This window comes from Equus caballus, chromosome 18 (assembly GCF_041296265.1).
Source record: "Equus caballus isolate H_3958 breed thoroughbred chromosome 18, TB-T2T, whole genome shotgun sequence".
Lineage (NCBI taxonomy): Eukaryota > Metazoa > Chordata > Mammalia > Perissodactyla > Equidae > Equus > Equus caballus.
The window spans coordinates 13,541,521-13,560,832 of NC_091701.1; the positions used below are offsets into that span (position 1 = coordinate 13,541,521).

A 19,312-nucleotide genomic window follows, 5' to 3' on the forward strand; every position below is an offset into this window, starting at 1 on the left:
GATGACTTTACTTTTTTTTTTTAAGATTGGCACCTGAGCTAACATCTGTTTCCAATCTTTTTTTTCTTCTTCTTCTCCCCAAAGCCCCCCAGTACATAGTCGTATATTCTAATTGTAGGTCCTTCTTGTTGTGGCATGTGGGATGCCACCTCAGCATGGCCTGATGAGCGGTGCTGTGTCCGCACCCAGGATACAAACTGGCGAAACCTGGGCCACTGAAGTGGAGTGTATGAACTTAACCTCGGCCAGGGGGCCAGCCCCTGATGACTTGACTTCTTTATGTGAAACGCATTGATAGGTTTCATAAGCTTGTTTCTTGAAGCATCTTCCAATGATAGAGAAGAATAAAATTCCAAAGTACATCTCCAAGAATGCTGTCCTGGGGCCACACCAAGCACGTTTGTGATGTCCCAACCTCCAGCAGCAAAGGAATAGCTGGACCACATGCTCTTCCCAGACTCCAGCTCCTTCTCAACAGGGCTGAAAGCACCGAGAGCTGGGACTGTGGGTAGTTTGAGGTGACACAGATCCTCAATTGCAAAAACACAAAAGTTCAGGAAATACAGGTTGTTCCTAACTCATTTGATGACAAAATCTGATCTGACCCAGTGTGAGGCTATTTTTAGTCCTTTCTTCATTTTATTGCAGAAATATCCATGTGTTTGATTAGAGGCTGCTGCCCCAGACCCAGCTGGGGATGTTATCTAATGTATGGACCATATACCATATCGCCTTTCTAAAACTTAAAAAAAGAGTTCTAAATCCCAAAACCATCTGGTGCCAAAGATTTTGGAAAAGGCACCAGGGACCTATCTTCTCTGATAACCCCCAAAGTGCAGGTGCTCTATAGTGTGTGCTCAAAGCATGTCTGTACACCTCAGACATCAAGGGAGCCAATGGCCGAGTGGACTGTTGTGGAAATGAAAAGCCGAATCAGTAGGCAGCCAGTCCAAAATTAGGCAGACTGTGGCCAAGATGACTCAGTCCAGGTATCCCCTCATCCAGGTCCCGGGATTCCTACACATCCGGGCCACATTTCATATTGTCAGGAAGCCCAAGATTCACTGTGGCAGTTTTGGGGGAGTTTTGTGTGTGTTTGTGTTTTAGTTCCACAACAGGCGTTGTCCCCATCTCAATGATAGACACGTGTGTGTGTGTGTGTATGCATGTGTGTGTGATCAGTCATACAGATGACTGATTCTGAGCCTAGAAATGAATACTTCAAAAGCATTTTTATCACACATACAAGTCAGGATGGTAAAGTCCTAGGAAAATTTCTCACAGCTGCTCTCCCTTGTACAGAAGCACAGACGAGCCCTCGCCAGGGCATCTCAAGGCTGGCTGCATGGTGGAATCACCTGGGGAACTTTAAAAAGCCCTGCCGTCTGGGTCTCAGCCCCAAGAAATGCCAATTTAATTGTTCTAAAGAGCAGCCTAAGCATCCAGCAGTGTCTCTCACTGATTAAAAGAAAAAATTATCTAGAGAACTTAATAATGTGTAAATTACCAGATGTCTTCTTTGAAAGTCTGATTCAGTAGATAGGGTTTGCACTGGACACTTTTTTAAAAAACAAAAGCTCAGATGATCCTCATTTCCCAAATCAGGACACACTGTGTTGGAGACTGGGGGAGATGTGTTGAATGGGTGGAGAAAGGGTTGGGGGGTGGGGGCTGTTTCACAAAGGACACCATCTCCTGGGTGGAACACAAAACAGGCCACTGGGCCCTGTGCTGAGACCCTCTCTGAGGAATATGGTATTAGATAAAGGAAAGGCATTGATCCTCTTGTGTCACTTCTAACCAATTAGCAGAGGTGCCTGAGGTGCTATCTGAAAAGGATTCTGAGGCAGACTTCCTGCTCAGTAGGGAAATGTGCCAAGATCGATTAGCAATGTCTGCCACTCACGTAGGAAGAGGACATATCTGCATGCTTGCCCCACATTTGCTGTCTTTCTGAAGAGCCTTTGGCATTGCTGCACCTACAGTCCAGGCCCAGTGGTATGGCTCTCAGATGTCATTAATTCTCAGCTGTGGGGGGAAGGCTCGCGCATCACTGGTGAGGGGGAGAAACACAAGTTCCCTCCGCACAACTCTACCCACAGTCTTCCCAAGCTTTGTGTTCATCTCCGCTTGGTGAAGAGGCTCTTGAAGGCGTTGCTGTAGTTCTTGTTAAATGCTGTGTAAATCAGGGGGTTGAAGAAAGAATTGGAGTAGCCCAGCCACAGGAAGATGCTTTTCCAGATGGGGGGCAGGCTGCAGGCGCAGAGGGGGCTGATGAGCTCTGTGAGGAAGAAGGGGCTCCAGCACAGCACAAACACGCCAATGAGGATGCCCACCATCATGGCCGCCCGCTTCTCCTTCCACTCCTGCCACGAGTCTCCACTTTCCTGAAAGGTCAGTGTCGAGCTACGCGCCTTGAACACCATCTCAGCCACGTGAGGTGCCTCCTTCACCTTGGAACAAAGGAAACAGAGAATTAAAAAATAAAACCTAACCGTGGATCAGAAAAGCAACATGGGGCTACTCTAGTCTTGGCCAACACCTCCACTCCAGCCTCTTTCAAGATGTGCCTATACCATGATCCATCAAACAATATTAGGTGAAAAAGTTCCTGAAACCGTAGGTTAAAATGAGTTCTCAAGGTCCTTCAGGGAGTGAGAGTGGTGGTCCCCACCATGTCCAATAATATGATATAAAGTGGGAGGGAGGCAGCCTCAAGGGCAGGGACCTTGGCATCAGACCCAAGCTTGAGTCCCAGCCCTGCTGGCCAAGCTTTCCAAATCTATGAAGCTGGGTGACCAAAGTCCCCTCCCCCTGCCATGAGGCCATCGGGGAGGTGAATTGGGAATGTGTGGTGGGTGGCCACACAACCCCTGGCACCTGGACTCGCCCATTATATAGGCATAGAGTGGACTTGGTGCTGGGACCAGGACCCTGAATAAAACAGACCCAGGCCTGCCTCTCACAAAGTTTGCAGCTGGAGAAGCAGCCTTTAAACATTACTATTGCAAGAACTTATACAATTACTGTGCTAAATGGATTCAGTTTAAATTATTGGATAATCTGTATTGCCTAGCTTTAAAAAAACCAACCATCAATGCTTTTGTTGTAGTAATTGGTTACCATTGAGGGAGCCTCTGGCACACTCTCTACCTCTTACCCCCATCCTTTGGTTAGCACCTATTTACCTCTCGCATCTCAGCTTAAAGGCCACCAAGCCTCTCAGAGTGGCCTTCCTGACCCTCTAAACTCAAGTACTTGCCCTGTTTGGTGCCATCTTCTCCTCTTCTGTAGCAGTTTCTCTGATGTGGGCGTGAGACCTGGCTCCTCTCTGGTCCCAGCTGAACGAGGCCCGGGACCGCGTCTTCCTGGTACACTAGCTCCTAGCAGCAGCATCTGGCACCTGTAGATGCCCAAGAAACAGCTGCCAAATTCCTGCTTGACCTTTGTAACACAACGTCCACATGTGCATTCTCCTTCCTTCCGGGAATGCTGTCAGGCTGGCCACAGATGCCAGAGAAAACACAGAGGCAAGAGGCTCCCAGGCAAGGCGTGTGTCTAGTTTTCCTCCCAGACACAACAGAAAGTAGCAATTGGGACAGCCACACAACCGAGGGGCACTTTACAGTGTCCACAGCACCTTCCCTTGTCTTCTCTCCCTTGGGTCAGACGGCCAGAGCTCAGTGGGTGGAGGAGTTCTCAGGTGGCCTGACTTACGCAAGCCCAGGACGCCTCATTCAGTGCCACCTTCAGATTCTGTGTCCTCTGCTACTTCCCCTCACCACCCCTGCCTCTATTTTTTTGGAAAATCAGTCAATCAGCCTGAAAACAGACCATGGAGATGTGGACAAAGAAGATTCCTTTCCTGTGCGAGTATATACCCACATCCTCTCTCCTGCCGCTTGGAGAGACAGAATGAAAAGGCAAGTGATTCCAGCAAGAGAACAAACAATATTTCCCTCTTTCCCTCCCCCCCCCCCCCCCCCCCCCGCCCTTATAAAGGCCTGGCTTGGCAAACACGCACCCTCTGGGGGCCAGCGAGAGCCCCTCTTTCACAAGCCGTTCCAAGGTTTTCCAGTCCTCCCACAGGCGGGCGGAAGCCCCATGTCACCTTTCCCCTTTAGAAGAGGCGATACTGACCAATTCCCTCACAGCAGACCATTATCAAGTCACCAGAGGAAGTCTGAGCAATAAAACATGGCGTCCTGAAGTCACCCCATGAATGTTCAGCCGTCTATTGCCGGGAGAGAAAAATGGGATCAGAGCATGAGAGGAAGTGGAGGGAGAATTGTTTTCCTCCCACTCAGCTCATTGATGGGCACTGTGCCAGCCATTTCTCTGCAGACCTAAATGACCTCCCAGGCTCTTGAGTCCCTCCACTGGGGAAGGCAAATTCCAAATCCTGGTTGAGCTCTAGAAGTAAAGAAACGGGGTAACTTCAGTTCAAAGAGATCCTGGGGGAGGAGAAACAGAAAACCCAAGGCCACTGATTAAACAGCTTTAAAACACCCCGGCCTCCCCCGCTGCAGCATTTAGCAGAGTCCCCCTTTGCTCCACCACGGTGTCTGTCTGCTAAAAGCCTGTGTTCACAAATTTCACCTGTGCCTGCTACACGCTGTGCTCAGTGACGCTGGAAGACAATGGAACCTTTCCAGGAACAGCCTCAAAAAAAAAAGCCAATCAGGGATGATCCTGGTTTGCTAGGAGACCGACTGGTTCAGCTTCTTTCATTTGAAATGTGACATCCAGTAGAAAACCAAAAGGCAGCAAGAAGAGCAACTCTGGAGAAGCTACTATGAAACAGAGACTATGCTAAACGCTGGTAATGGATGCCCTTGTCTCCCTCACACCATACCTTTGAGGCATTGTTATCATCTCCATTTTACAGTTGAGAAAACACTCTGAGAGGCTAAGTCCCTCATCCAGGGTCACACAGTTGCTTACTGTTAGAGCTGGAAGTCAAACTTGGGTATTTTCTACTGGAGACCACACTCTTAACCCCTGCCTGTTATTCTGCTCCTTGAGTCAAAGTGACTGATCTGAATAGGTTCCACAGAATCTATTTTAAGGATCATATTTATGCTTGGGATGCTTTCAAAATGGACATGTGTGGCTTCCTGGGCAACTTCTAGGGCCTCTAGCAACCAGCCCTGGGGCTATCCCTGAGCTCTTCCATCTTCCTCTTTGGTTTCTCTCTCCTCAGCCTCTTCACCCTGACTTCCCGCTGTACACCTGTCTGAAAACAGACCCTTCAGGGTTAAGAGGCCTCTGACCCTGAGTTAGAATCTGCTCATTGGAAGGCAAGAATGCGGGCTGTTGAATGCACACAACACATAGCAACTGGCACTTCTTGGTCCTGCCGTGAAGGGAAAGGTGCTCTGAATACAAAGACATTTGGAGACATCCAATGCTACGGCCAAGGCCATGCCAGCAGGGAAAAGCAGAACCGAGGTGCCCACCCAGTCTGTCTAGTTCCAGACCTGTATGGTTTCTTTCTGCCCTACTGAGACGTGATCTAAAAATGAGTTTACCTAAATATCTCCATAGATTATGAGGCTTTTCCATCTAAAATTAATTAAGAACCAAATCTGCCGGCCAATATACACTCACACATTTATTAGCTACCTACTGTGTGTATAGGGACTATGTACTGGCATTTCCCATCAAGTCCCAATTTCAAATATTCTGTCCCACTATTCCGATAAGCACTTTGATGTCAGGGCATGGATTCTAAATCATCATTCAGAATGTTGTGTCATGACCAACACTCCAGGAGGGCAGGGACCATGAGCGTCCTGTCCCCTGAAGAATCCCCAGGACCTAATGTAACATAGAGTATATAGTAAAAACACAATAAATATCTATTGAATAAATAGATGTTTGGGGAAACAATTCTCTTGCAAGCCTCTTGCGTTGCTGCACATTTTGCTAGCAAAGCCACTGACAGCCCTGGATTTGGACAGCTTGTCAAGGATGTTTGTGTAGCAAACCGCCTGGGAAGATAGAGAGAGTATCTCCCAGCGGGAAAGAGGGCAGGTTTGCTCGCAACCCATTAGAAAAGATTCAGGTTTCCTAAGAGCCGAGGGCAGGTTTATTTATTGTCCAACATTGGTCGATACAGACTTGAGTTCCCTAATCTGGGAGTTTCTCTACTGTGACGCAAATCCATCTGGGCCACTCTGTGTCACTCCCGTGGGACTTTGAGGGAAAGGGGAACCAATGCAGACGTGAAGCTCATGCTGCCTGTGTGCCATGAGTAATAAAGTCTTTGACTCTGATCCAGGAGTCTCGAGTCTTCTTGGAGCATCCAGTATACTGGCAGGCTGGCCTTTCAGCTTGCAAACAGACCTTCACAGTTCGTGACAGCTGTCCAGCACTCGGCTAGGTGGTTCCACACACTGTCTTACTCAATTATAGCAGCAACCAGGAAGGAAGGAAGGAGGAATCCAAGGCTCAGAGCAACATAGCGATTAGATAGGATTCCAATCTGAGCCCCCATTTCTAGAACTCTAACCATGAAAAACCTCATCTATATTGTAGGCTTACTATGAGGACTCCAATGAGACAGTAGTACATAGTAGGACCTCATAAATGTCAGCTTCATGTCCCCTTGTCCTTTCCCTCTCTTCTAATAAAAAAGTTCCAGCTGCCACAGAAGGAGCCCACAAACATTTGTAATCCTCTCATATTGTCAGATAAACATCCTAATGAGAAATAGAAAAGGAAGGCAGAAAGAAGATGGTTCCTAATCACTTGGGAACCTACCAGTTTGCGTTGTGGCCACGCGAGTCAGGCATCCAGTGGGGCAAGAATCCTTACAAAGCGGTCGTTGGGGCAACCACGCTAATCCTAGTGGCTAGTGAAGCCCTACATCTGATGGGGGGAGGACATAGTGACATTTCCAGTCGGGTTTGAAGGCAATCTTGATTATAACTGGAATTCCCTGTTCCTAACCAGAGCTGCGGAGGTCAGGACTTGGACCACTGTGCCTCCATTCTCTCTGCCCAAGGTTTCCTGAGAGAACAAGCTCCAAGTTGCATTTCTCGAAGGCACTTTAAAGAGATAACTAACCAAAATAGCCCCTGAAAGTAAACAGAAGCTGTCTAGCTTGTCTGACAAACTAGAATAGGAAATTTTCTCAGCTGCTTGTCTTGTGCAAAAGAAACTAAGAAAATAAACCAAGGAAGTTTTCTTGTAAAAAATAGAAGCAGATCAGTGCTAGGCTTGAAGAAAATTAACTTTCCTTTCAGTGTAATTATACACTCAACGGAGTATAGTTTTGCGAAGCCTTGGAGTATGGTCATAACATAAGGTACAATCGCTATCGTTCTGACATTTGGAAACATGGATTTTTGTGGGGAGTTGGTAACCCTGGAATGGCTAAGGACTCCCTGGAGTTAATGCTGAGAAGGGGAAAATGTAATCGAGTGTGTTAAAGTCAGGCTGCATTTGTGTTTTCAGCTCTAACATCATCTGATTGAAAGTCATCCCCCTTTGTGAGCGGTTGCCAGTGGAAGGTCCTCTGCTGAGGCAGGAGGTTTTGTCCTGAGGTCCCTGGGCTCCCAGACCAGAGATTCCTGGCGCATGGGAGGGTGTAACAGAGAGAGGGGAGGTTTCGCCTTTTGCACATGCATTGTCCAGCCTCAGAGCTCTGATCTAACCCTGGGGGGCCCTGCCTCCCCTGTGACCACTTCCTGCCTCAGAGAGCCCTGGTGACTCCGCACTGTGGGTTCCCTCCCTCAGGAGAGTCTGAGGGCAGGAAAGGCTAAGTGGGCCTCACTCTCCAGACCTGGGCCTCAGGGACCGCCCCATGCAAACTGAGCGAGCAGGCGCCTACACACCTGTGTGGGCAGCCAGTTTTTCCCTTGATTTTCACGGAATTCTGTGACCTGCCAAAAGGTTAAGAACTATGGAGTTTGGATCTCATTCTTCCACTGAGAAGCTCAATCTTCTCCAAGAATTACCCCGATTTAAGAAGTAGCCTACTGCAAGGTCCTTCGTGAAAACACACGGTCCCTGCCCCATACTTGTCCCCATCCCTCTGTGTTTCTCATTCTCCCCTTCCACTCTTCCTAACAGTCCACTCAGAGAGAAAAGAGAAATGCGAGTGGAGATAAAGAGGCAGAAGGAACAGCATGATGTAAGGAGAACAAGGCAGAAGTTCACAGAGAGGGGAAGGCCGGGGTATTTCTGAAGGTGTAGAGGAAACGCTCCTCGGTGTGCCCAAGTGCTTCCGGAAACTCTCAATTAGGTGCCAATCTTAAAAGAATCAAACCATAAGCCAGATGTTTCATTACCACTGATACAATTTGATTCACAAAATTTACTTTTCTGAAATTAAGTAACCTTGCCATCTGGCATGGGAATGTGTTTGCGCCCACAGTTCTCTTAATAGACGGAATGAGAGCAAGGGTGGTGATTTTCTACCGCCTTCTTCCCATAACTGAGCTCTGACTGAACCAGGGCCCACGTGCAGTTCCCTCCACAAGCCCACCAGCTGCTTAGTCTTTGGTGGGGTCCACATGACTACTGACCACTGGACAAGTGACAACAGCATAAAGGGCTCTGCACAGATTTCAGGTCGCTCAGGGCTTACGTCCTGTATGCTTACAACATACAAACTTGTTAATGTTAATAGAGAGGACTGGCTTAGAGAGCCAAATATTTTGTACCTAACAGGAACTAAACCTCAGATCCAAGTTGTCACAAACCCTACAGCTCAACACAACACATTTATTTTGCTCTTTACAGTTGACAAATTGCTTCCCCATACGTAGTCAGTCCTTCAGGACCATTGTTCTCTGGACGGACTTCTAGCAGAGCGCCTATAAGACTTCGTTGCATTTATAATTCCATAATTGTGGTCTACTAAAATTAATCCCTTGTGAGCAGAGACCTTGCTTGCCCATTCTTTGAAACCTCAGAGGCTACCACATTGCCTGATATACAGGTCAGTGAAAGTCAATGAGGTAATGTTGAACACCATCTGCGTGTCTTAGCAGGTGGTTTAAAAAATGTCCACAGGTTTCTTGACGCTTCTCCCAAAGATGGAGAATTCCCCTTCCCTTAAGTGTGGGCTGCAGTTAGTGACTCACTTCTAATGACTAGAATACAGGGGACATAGTCAGATGGAACTTCTGAGACGAGATCATAGAAGGCACTGCACTTTCCTCCTTACTTCACTCCCGTAGATCAGGGGAGGCCAGCCGCCATGTTGTGACGACACTCAAGCAGCCTGTGGAGACCTCCCATTAAGAGCCATGAGAGTGAGCTGTCCTGGAAGTGGAGGCTCCAGCCCCAGTCCAGCCTTTGAATAAGTGCTGCCCCATCCAACATCTTGGCCACAACCACAAGAGACCTTAGGCCAGAACCACCCAGCTAAGCTGTTCCCAATGCCTGACCCACAGGAACTGAGTTAAAACAGGTTTGTTCTTTCAAGCCACTAAACTTTGGGGTAATTTGTTACACAAGCAATAAATAATCTAGCTATGAGGGTAACAGCAGTAAGAGGAAGAAAAGAGGAATTTTAAAAAATAATAAAATAATACAGGACCTCTCACTTATGGTTTACTGTTTTAGACACTCCACATCTACTATTCTCTCACTCACTCTTCACAAGGATACTCTGAGGCAGATGGCAATATATCCATTTTACCTACAGGGAAATGCAGACTTAGATTAAGTCACTTGGCTTATGTGCTAGTAAGTGGCACAAAAAGCATTGAAATCCAGGTCTCCTTATTTCCACATGCCACGCTCTTAGCCGCTGTGTGCATTGTCCCCCCACACGGTTACCGACGGGGTGAATGAGGGAAGGGTACCAACCGCGCTTTAGGACGTTCATGAGCCCCAGGCATCTTCACTCTGTGGGCCCCTTCCTCCTTTAAAAAATGTGAAAAATTATGTCTTATGACCATATTATTATGAAGACTAATATAATCGAGGCTGGGTTCATGATTCTAAACTCATTACTATTATATTCATTTCTCCTCTAATTTTAAAAGAAATTAAACCATTTCCGTAGGCCCCTAAAAGTCTTGTGGCTCTTGGTAATGTGCCTACTGTGCCTAAGGAATACACAGGCCCTGGTATCAACTTGTGCACAGCAATCAAACAGACAATTGAAAAGAAAAAAAACAATTTTCTTTTGGCTTTTCCAAATTTTTTTTTTTTGGCTGGGAAAGATTTGCCCTAAGCTAACATCTGCTGCCAATCTTCCTCTCTTTTTTTTCCTCCCCAAAGCCCCAGGACATAGTTATATGTTCTAGTTGTAAGTCCTTCTGGTTCTTCTATGTGAGCCACTGCCACAGCGTGGCTACTGACAGACGAGTGATGTGGTTCTGGACCCGGGAACCAAACCTGGGCCGCCGAAGCAGAGTGCACCAAACTCTAACCACTAGGCCGTCAGGGGTGGCTTGACAAAGAAAAGAAATTGATGTCACATTTTAAGAGCCAAGTCACTAATCTCTATTGGCTTTGTTTTTTTCCTCTTCTAACCAATAAAGGGCTCAGGGTTGTAGAAAACAATCATAACCGGGTGTGTGCTTTGGGGGGAAGCAGAGTATACAGTATATTCTGTATATATTGTATATGTGGTGCTCACTCTATTAGGTTGAAGCAAAGGAAGGCAGGGTAGGAATGAGCCCTGTCTCCTGCGAGCAGCTGGCAGTGTCTCTGGCTCACCTGTGTTCAGCTATTCTGGAAAGGAGAGTTCACATGCCAAGTTTGGAGAACCTGCTCCCCACAACCCACCTTGCCTGGGATATGACTGCCTCATTCCTGTGAAGGTGGAGATGCCTGTGAGCAGTGGGAAAGTGCTCAGAAGTCAAGTTCCTGGAGACAGCATGGAGTAATGACAAAGTAAGGGAAAGAACAGTGACATGCTGCCTAGATTTCGCAACCAGTGGCTGGCCAATGGACTGTGAACAGAAGTGACATGTGTTTACTTCAGGGTAAGGCAGTTAAAAGCTGCTGTATCTCCATATATCTCTTCCCCTCCCACAGCAAGCTGGGAAGCCATATGTTCAAGACGGCATAGCTGAAAGATGACAAGTAGCCCCATCCATGACTTGCCGCCTGGAGGAGAGCTGTGCAGGAGGGCTGTCAGACCCACACTGAACTTGGAGTGAGACTGACAGAAACTGTTAGTTTGGGGGTTATATTTCACTGAGCATATCTTCATTTATCCTGACCAAGAGGGCAATGGTAGCTTGGCTGGATCACGAGGATTAGACGAGAGGGGGAATGTAGAGCACCAGAACAGTGCCTGGAAGGGAACTCACTCAGGAAACATTTATTTCCTTCTCCACTTTCAAAAATTACATTTTGCCCCAAAGAATTAATCACTGTCCAGGAACTGTTGCAGATCCCTTTCTGACAATATTTGAGCGTTGGAACCTGGGCACAGAATTCTAAAAAAAGATGAAGGATGCACACAGCCTGGTCACCAAAGGCCTTCAGACTTCATAAGTGCTTCTGTCACCCGCAGAGAGCAGTACCGACACTTTGCAGGATCTAAATTCATCTCCACTCATTTCCTCTAGAGTGCAGAAAAAAGCAGGTAGGAGCAATGTAGAGAGAGAGCATTCCTGGCCTGTTGTTTTAAATTTTTGTTTGGGCGTCTTGTGGCGAGAAAGCTTGCAAAGGCTGACTCAGCAACATTACCCAGGAGTTCGAGTGAGGGCTTGCTGGAGCCCAAGAAGCAGGATGCTCTCGAACACCATCTTGTCTGCAATCTCAGCATCATATGATTCCAGACTCAGCCATGATTTAGACCAATACTGTGTCTTAGAGAAGAGAACTTGCAGCCCAAAGTGGAGAAGGGGCTTGCCCCAGGTCCCACTGCCAACGAGTGGCTGGATCACAACTTTGCCCCCACCTCCCAGAGCTCTTTCTCCCCACCAGCGGCCACCTCGGATTGGCCAGGCTCCCGTCCAGTCACATCTTCTTTGTATCACTGCCTGAATGGGGCCCGTCAGAAATGAACACTAAGCTCAGGCTTGGTGAGCCTTTCTGGCACCCCCTTCAGCATAATTTCTCGGGGGCCACATTGGAGTGATGCAGCTATTAAAGACAGCCCACCTCGGCAATCTGACAGAACTATCATCACCTCAGGCATTTCCAAAGGCCCTTGCAGAGAACATTAATTCTGGAGAAATCTCTCCCCTGCCAACACTTTCCAGTTATAGTCTTGACATTCCGATTTTATGCTACAAAATTCCTCTGCCATTTAATGAAGGGGGAAAAGCCTGCTTTTTAAAACACATATATCTGAGTAGGCTAAGTATCTGTGTTAACTTTCCAAAATTAAAGCAAACTAACAACAAAAAATCCCGTCTCTTTCCTTCCCTGCTCATGCCCCCCATGGTATTTGGAAGGGGGCAATAAGTCCTGTTATTCTCTAGGAGGGCAAGCGTGAGACGCCCCACTCCCCATGGAAAGTTTGGGGCTTCCAGGCTGAGGAGGCAGCTGACATCCATTAGGGCCTGGCCAAAAGGCAGAAAGCTCTGATTCTAAACACCTTCAGAGAAGTTCTGCCCAGTGCAGGTCCTCCATTGCATTCATTTCCAGGGTTATCTTCTAGCCCACTGTAGATTGCCAGGCAATGTTGCCCTCCTAACTCCTGCCAGCTCTGCCACCCCTGTGTGCCAGGCACTGTGCTAGATGCTTCACATTCTTCATCTCAGGGAAGCCTCCCCAAGAGCTCCTTGAACCAGGAATTAACTTGCTCACAGAGACTAAGCAGCTGGCCCGATGTCGCGAGCTGGGATTTGAAGGGTTCTAGCTCGTTCCAAAGTCCCTAGAGGAGGGCACTGAGGTTGGGACAGTGAAAGGAAAGGGACGCTGGATAACTTTTTATCCTCACCTACCCCCTTGGCAGGGAGCTGGCGCGTCGAGTTGGGGCATATAGTCTTTGGAGTGCAGAGGACGGACTAGGGTGCGGTGGAGACTGAAAATAAGGGGTGGATGCTCACAGGAATTTCCTCATCTGCAGGAAGAATTCCCAGCCTACCGCTGTCTGCCTCGGTCTGGCGGGGACCAGGAAGCTGGAGGTGGCAGGAGTCACACGGGCACAATCGCTCCAGGGGAAAAGCAACAGAGGGCGCAGCTGATCGGACGTGCCCTCACGGCTGCCCACAAACGCTGCCCCTGCAAGCCCCCTTCAGCCCCGTGGTTGAGCGGGGCCAGCTCCAGCTCCAGCACTAGCGTGCTAGTGGGGAAACCCCTTCCCCCGGCGAACGAGGCACCCACGTAGCGAGCCCTTCGCGTGCTGCGCCAAGTGCAGGTGACGAGCCACTCCGTGGGCACTTCGGGAGAGCAGATGGCAAACTCCCCGTGCGCTCCAGCTGCGCTGGCGGCCAACCTTCTCGCGCGCGCCCCCAGTGTGCCAGCTTCTGCCGCCAACTCTCCCCTTCTCCAAGCTTTGTCCTCCATCACAGAGCCCCTTCCCCAAGCCCCCGTTCCGCCGCCCGCCCCTCACCTGCACGGTGGCCGGCAATGGCAGCACAGCCCTGCGGTGGCGGCCGAAGCGAAACTTGGCCGCCTTGTAGATCTTCCAGTAGACAAATAGCACCACGCCAAGCGGCAGGCAGAAGGCGCCGCAGGTGGAGAAGACGACCTAGGAGGGTTCCTGGCTCACCTGGCAGCGCTGGAGCTGAGCGTCGTACGCCTCACCCCAGCCAAAGAGCAGCGGCGCGAGGGCGATGAGCGCCGAGAGCGCCCAGGTGAGCGCGATCATGAGCGCGGAGGCGCGGCGGCGGGTGCGCAGAGGGTACTGCAGGTGGCGCGTGATGGTCCAGTAGCGGTCCAGGGCGATGGCCGCCACGTTCCAGATGCTGGCGGTGCAGCACAGCACGTCGAAGGAGATCCACACGTGGCACAGGCTCCTGCCCAGCCACCAACGTCGTCCGGCCCACAGCTCGCTCACCAGGCTCAGTGGCATCACTAGCGCTGCCACTAGCACGTCTGACACGGCCGTCGAGGCCACCAAGTTATGTGGCACACGATAGAAGGCGCGGACGCGCAGGATGGTGGGCAGAACCAGCAGGTTCCACAGGAAAGTGGCCGCGATCAGCAGCACCAGCAGCGTCACCACCAGCACCGTGAAGACTGAGAAGTGCGGCTCTCGGCCGGGCAGGGCGGCGCCGCCTGGGGTCGACCTGACGACCGCGCCGGGGCTTGGCTGCTGTTGGAGGCCTCGGGTCCCGAGGGAAGGGCGACGCCGGTGGCGGCCGCCGAGAGGTTCGCTGCTTCCATGGCTCGCGGCGCGCCGGCTCCCAGGTAGGGACCGCACGCGCAGCCCCAGGGCTCGGCAAGGACGGGGTGGGTGGCCTCGTGGGAGGGGGCACGGCGTGCCCGGGGAGGGCTTAGAGGGGTTCAGGTCGCCCTACCCTGGTCCTCCCTTGGGCCTTAGTTCCCCTTTGGCGCCTCTCCCTGGCGCCTGCGTGGACTTCTTTTCCAGTGGAGAAAAACAGAGTGGGACCCCTCACGAGTCCAGCTCCGCTCGGCGCGCCAGTGCCACCCACCTCTCCTCGCCATCCCCAGAGCAACCGGCTGTCATGGCGCTGGGAATCCGAGAGCGCAGCCCAGAGTCCGCGCAGGGCCGGGCTTGGAGAGCTGCCCCCCTCCCACCTCCAGCCCGGCGGCGGGGTGGGCGGTGGTGGTCTGGAGAACCTGCGGGTGGCAGCCCGCCCTGCGCGCGTTCGGGCGTCTTCCCCGCCTCCGCCGTGCTCTCGGAGAGGACCACCAACTGCGGTGGTCTCGGCGAAGGTTCAAATCGCGTGGGAACTCCATGTGGCTCTCTCCGGTGGGCCCGGTGGCACGGTTAGGCCCGCCCCCTCCCGGACAGAGGGTTTCTTATTTCCCCACATCTTGATCCTGCATACTCGTACCTGAATTAGGAGACTCCAGTATTGGGTAGGGAAACAGGGCGCCCCTAAACCCAGCTCCATCCCGCCGCTCCACTCGCAGCCCTTCTGCCCCCAGGGCTTCATGGGCCTTCAGCTCACTGTGTGGCTCCAGGCGGAACGAACGTGGCGTCTAAGAGTTTGGCAGAGGCCTGGAAGAGAGAGGGATTACAACCTCCTCGCCCTGCTGTCCCTAACCCTGCCCCATCACATCCCAGCCCGCAGCACACCCGTGCTCGCCCCACCCCGCCTTGCTGTTGCTGATATTCCCGACTATAGTCTCTGTCTCTTGGTTCTTCATACCCAGGGTTGGACTGGAGTCACTTTAGGTTGACCCTTGGGCAAAGGTAGAAACCAACTAGAAAGGGGACATCCTCCTAACCCTCCACTTGGCCCCCCGTTTTCAGTCTCTTGCACTTTTAAAAAGCAGTTGGATCACAGTTAAATCAACTGAAAGCTGCATTGCGGCTGCGCCTGGGACTGGACCAGAAGCATAAAGGACGCAGAGCCCAGATTGCCCCTCCTCCTGTCACCGCAACACGACCTGCAGTCACGTCCTGGGTTCCTAACACTCTGGAAAGAGCTCAGGCTGAGCAGGTGCTCAGGAGAGCCAGAGCCAGCTCCCAGAGAAGACTTTCTGGAAAGGCCCCCTGGGCTGGAGCAGGTGCAAGGGCTTTCTTCCCTTGACTAGTCCCCCCCCCCCCCACACCTGGGGCAGTCTTTGGGGAACTGGCCCTGAAGGAAGGGACACGCCAAGAATGCCCTTCTCCTTTACTCTCCTTTCCTCAGGACGGTTCTTGCTCACACACACAGACTTGATAGCCCACTCAGGGATGAGACATGAGAAGCGACAGGCAAAGAAGTCAAAATGAAAATACCTACAGATATAAATGTGAAGTGTTTGGGCGGTGTGGGCTGTTCAGGGGTCACAGAGATGGAGGACGTTGTAGTCAGAGAAGACCTTCCGCTGACTGAAATGCAGGGAAGGAATTTAATTATTGGACGAGATGCATGGAGGGTTGGACCTGGCAGGGGCGTGCATGGCTGGGTTGAGGTGGCAGGAGCTGAGTGCGCAGGGTGTACATGCCAAGGAGCAGGGCTTGGAGTTGATCTTGGAAAGAGCTGCATTTTGGATTTTTTTGAGAAAATTGACATGATGAAGACAATCCTTTAGAAGGAAATGGTGACTAGGCTTTGAAATAGTTTCACAATAATTTTCTCCCCATTTTATTGGACAAGCCATATAACAAGAGCAAAGGATTCCCAGATGTAGAAGCATTCACGTTGTTCAGGTCAGGTGCCTGACGTGCTTTGATGCTTCTGTCTTCGCTCCCAGCCAAGTGCATTTTTCATGCTGGAAATCAATTTTTCATTTTGCAGATTTCTCTTAACAATTTTCATGTTGCTGTATATTCTCTTCATAGTTACACTTTTTATATTGTACCGTTTATTAGGTGAGAGATTTTGAGCAACTTAGGCTTTCTGAGACTCAGTTTCCTTATTTTAAAAATGAAGATAATTATGATATCGAACCTGAAGTGAGTTCACTCACCCGTTGCGCAGCAAGCCAATCTGTGACACCGGGTGTGGTGGAAGACAGTAGGAATTTTATTTTTGCACAGCGCTGAGCAAGGAGAGAGGGCAGCTAACGCTGAAATCCCAGACTCCCCAAAAAACTAAAAGGAAGGGTTTTTATTTGGGGTTTTAGGTAGCGGAGGGGGAGCATATGGCCTTGCTGGTCGGAGCTTTCCCACCAGCCTGTCTTTGGCCTTGAGACTACTTGCAGAGAGGAGGGAGCCCTTGAACCTGCTGGTCAGCAGCTTTCCCACCAGCCTGTATCTCTTTGCGAGGAGGAGACCATCCAGGTGCTTGTCCTTGCCGGTGTCTGTCTCCAGGGAGGATATTGGATTCTGGAGCCAGGAAGACAGGGAGTAAGCAGGGAAAGAGTGCTCTGGTTTTAACCTCATATATGCTGGGTTTAATGTGGGGAAACTGATATGAGAGTCGGTATCAATTATACCTGTGAGGAGATTATTATAAAACTATAGTTAAATAAAGCCAGTAGCACAGGAGTAAGTGTTCAGTAAATGATGACGATTGCTACTATTTTTGACTTTCAGTTTAAACCTTACATTCAGTTCTCTTATGATCTTTTGATATAGATTGTGTTTTACAGTTTTAATTCCTCAAATGTCTGTAACAAGAAAACCCATTCACACATTTTGTTCCCCTTGATCTTAACCTTTTTAGGCATCATTAGCACTTGCAGATGAAGAAACAGGGAGAGCTGTTGACTTGCCTTGTGACTGGCGGCTGGACTCACCTCTCCTGACCCTGTCCCCTCTCTGCCCACGATGCCGAGCTGCCCTCCATATGCTGGTCTGGGGGCTCAGCCTGGTTGTTTTCACTTAACTCTTTTATATAAATTGTTTTCTATAAAAATTGACAGTTTAGAAATCTGTATTGTCTCAATTACAAGTCTTGAGCTTCGCTACCCTCGTCTCAGACCACTCTCCCCTGTTCACCACACTCCAGCCCACCTGGCCTCCCAGATCCTTGAACATAACAAGCACATTCCATTCTCAGGGCTTCGGTGTAAGCTGTTCCATCTGTCTGGGATGCTGTTCCCTCAGATAGGCATGGCTCATTCACTTACTTCATCTGGTCTCTGCTCCAGTGTCACCACCTCAGGCCTTCCCTGACCATCAGATCTACAATCTGTCACTCTATCTAAAGGTGTTCTCTGTCCCACTACTCTGCTTTATTTGTCTTCACAACACCTCACAGAGGGGACAGCACGTTATTTATTTAGTTCCTTTTTGCTATCTGCCTTCCCCACTAAAATGTAAGCTCTTCATAGGCAGGGAGTTTATTCACTGCTGTGTCCTGAGCATCTCATTCTGTGCCAGGCTCACAGAAGGTGACTCAATAAATTTGAATGGATTTGTTGAATGAATCAATGAGGCATTGTCGGGAGAGGTGATCCGAGGGCCCTGAGCACCCCTGCACCTTCACATGGGGCAGGCCAAGAACACAAGGTCCTGACTGCTCATTACGCAGCCGTAGCTCAGAGTTGTGTTTGCACAGAGTGACCTTGACAGATGAGGTACCTCTCTCCCTGGGCAAAGGGCAACTTGCATCTACTTACTATGAAAGTGGTGAATCGTCCAAGCTCAGTGTCCCTTTCTTGTAACACAGCCCATTCTCTGCGCAGGCGTCTATCACAGGCCCTTTCTGTCTCCCCCGTGGGACTTGGGAGATATGGAAAGCCAGAACAAATGAACAGGGAGCTCAAGCTACAGCTTTTGCCTAGGGGAATAAAGTGTTTTGTCTCTGAGCCATGAGTCTCATGTCTCCTGAGAGCATCTGTGAAACAGTTACAGGGCAACTTGTTAGCTCACAAGGAGGGAAAATTCCAGACCCTGTGCAGTGCTTGACAGGCATTTGGTTTGCTGATTTTTAAATTATTAGCAGAATTCTTTTGCCCTTTTGAGATTATTTCCTTGATATATTTTCTCCCAAAGTTAATAACTAAGTTAAAATGTAGAAACAGTGTGATTGTTCTTTTTACATATTTCCAAATTGTACCTCAGAGAGTTTTAATGGATTCACTGTTCTCTTGGCCCTGGCTTTGGAGAAACAAGAGAGAGACGGACAGCTTTGCCAAAATCAATTTGTTATCATGAGAAGAAAAATGTTTAACTGGTATATAATGATATAATTTACCTGTTTTGATTTGCATTTCTTCAATAGCTAAAAACCTGCGTTTTTCCTCATGGTGGTTTATTATCTATGTATCCTTGTGTGGAAGCTGTTCCTGCTCTTTTAACTACCTTATGCAGGAGGCTGAGTGCTGAACTTATGAATATTGATCAATTTCAATGTAATTAGCAGATTTTCATCCATGGTGTGGTCACACTTTTCCTTTGTCATTTCTCTCCTTGCATTTATTCTATTGCATTTTGTTGAATAACTTTTTCTTTCATATAGTAGGACACATTGACCTTATCTCCATCAATGTCCTTAATTTACTCTGTAATCATAAGTTGCTTTCCTGCCCTTTATTTCTGTTATTGAAGTTTATGAATCGATTGAGGAATTTGACCCTCTGACTCCTCTAGAGTCGTTATTATGATGTAGCAGGAGACGGTGGTTGAGCCTTCTCGAGCCCGTGCGTGTGTAATCCTGTCCAGTGAAGCCCGGCCCTGATTATTGAGTGCACGAGCCTGTGCCATTGTGATGGTACAAAGGTGGGTAAGAGGTTGTCCAGATCTTGGAGGATCTTTCACCGACCAGAGAACAAAACCTTCCTATCTGATAAGCAGAATGCAGCAAAATGTGCTAACAGCTGATGAGAGTTTAAACGAAGGTTTCTGGGTTTGCTGGGGAGACAAATCACCTGCAAT

At 49.4% G+C, this 19,312-nt stretch overlaps 1 protein-coding gene across 1 annotated transcript; it reads right to left on the reverse strand.

The window, feature by feature from the left end:
* Positions 1-1,979: 1,979 nt before the first annotated feature.
* LOC100050087 (5-hydroxytryptamine receptor 5B-like) lies at positions 1,980-14,380 on the reverse strand. Its single transcript, XM_003363233.4, is given in 3 exon segments — positions 1,980-2,453; positions 13,481-14,157; positions 14,160-14,380. Coding segments are annotated over 3 exon segments (1,107 nt in total). The 5' UTR covers positions 14,257-14,380; the 3' UTR covers positions 1,980-2,120.
* Between the last annotated feature and the right edge of the window lie 4,932 nt (positions 14,381-19,312).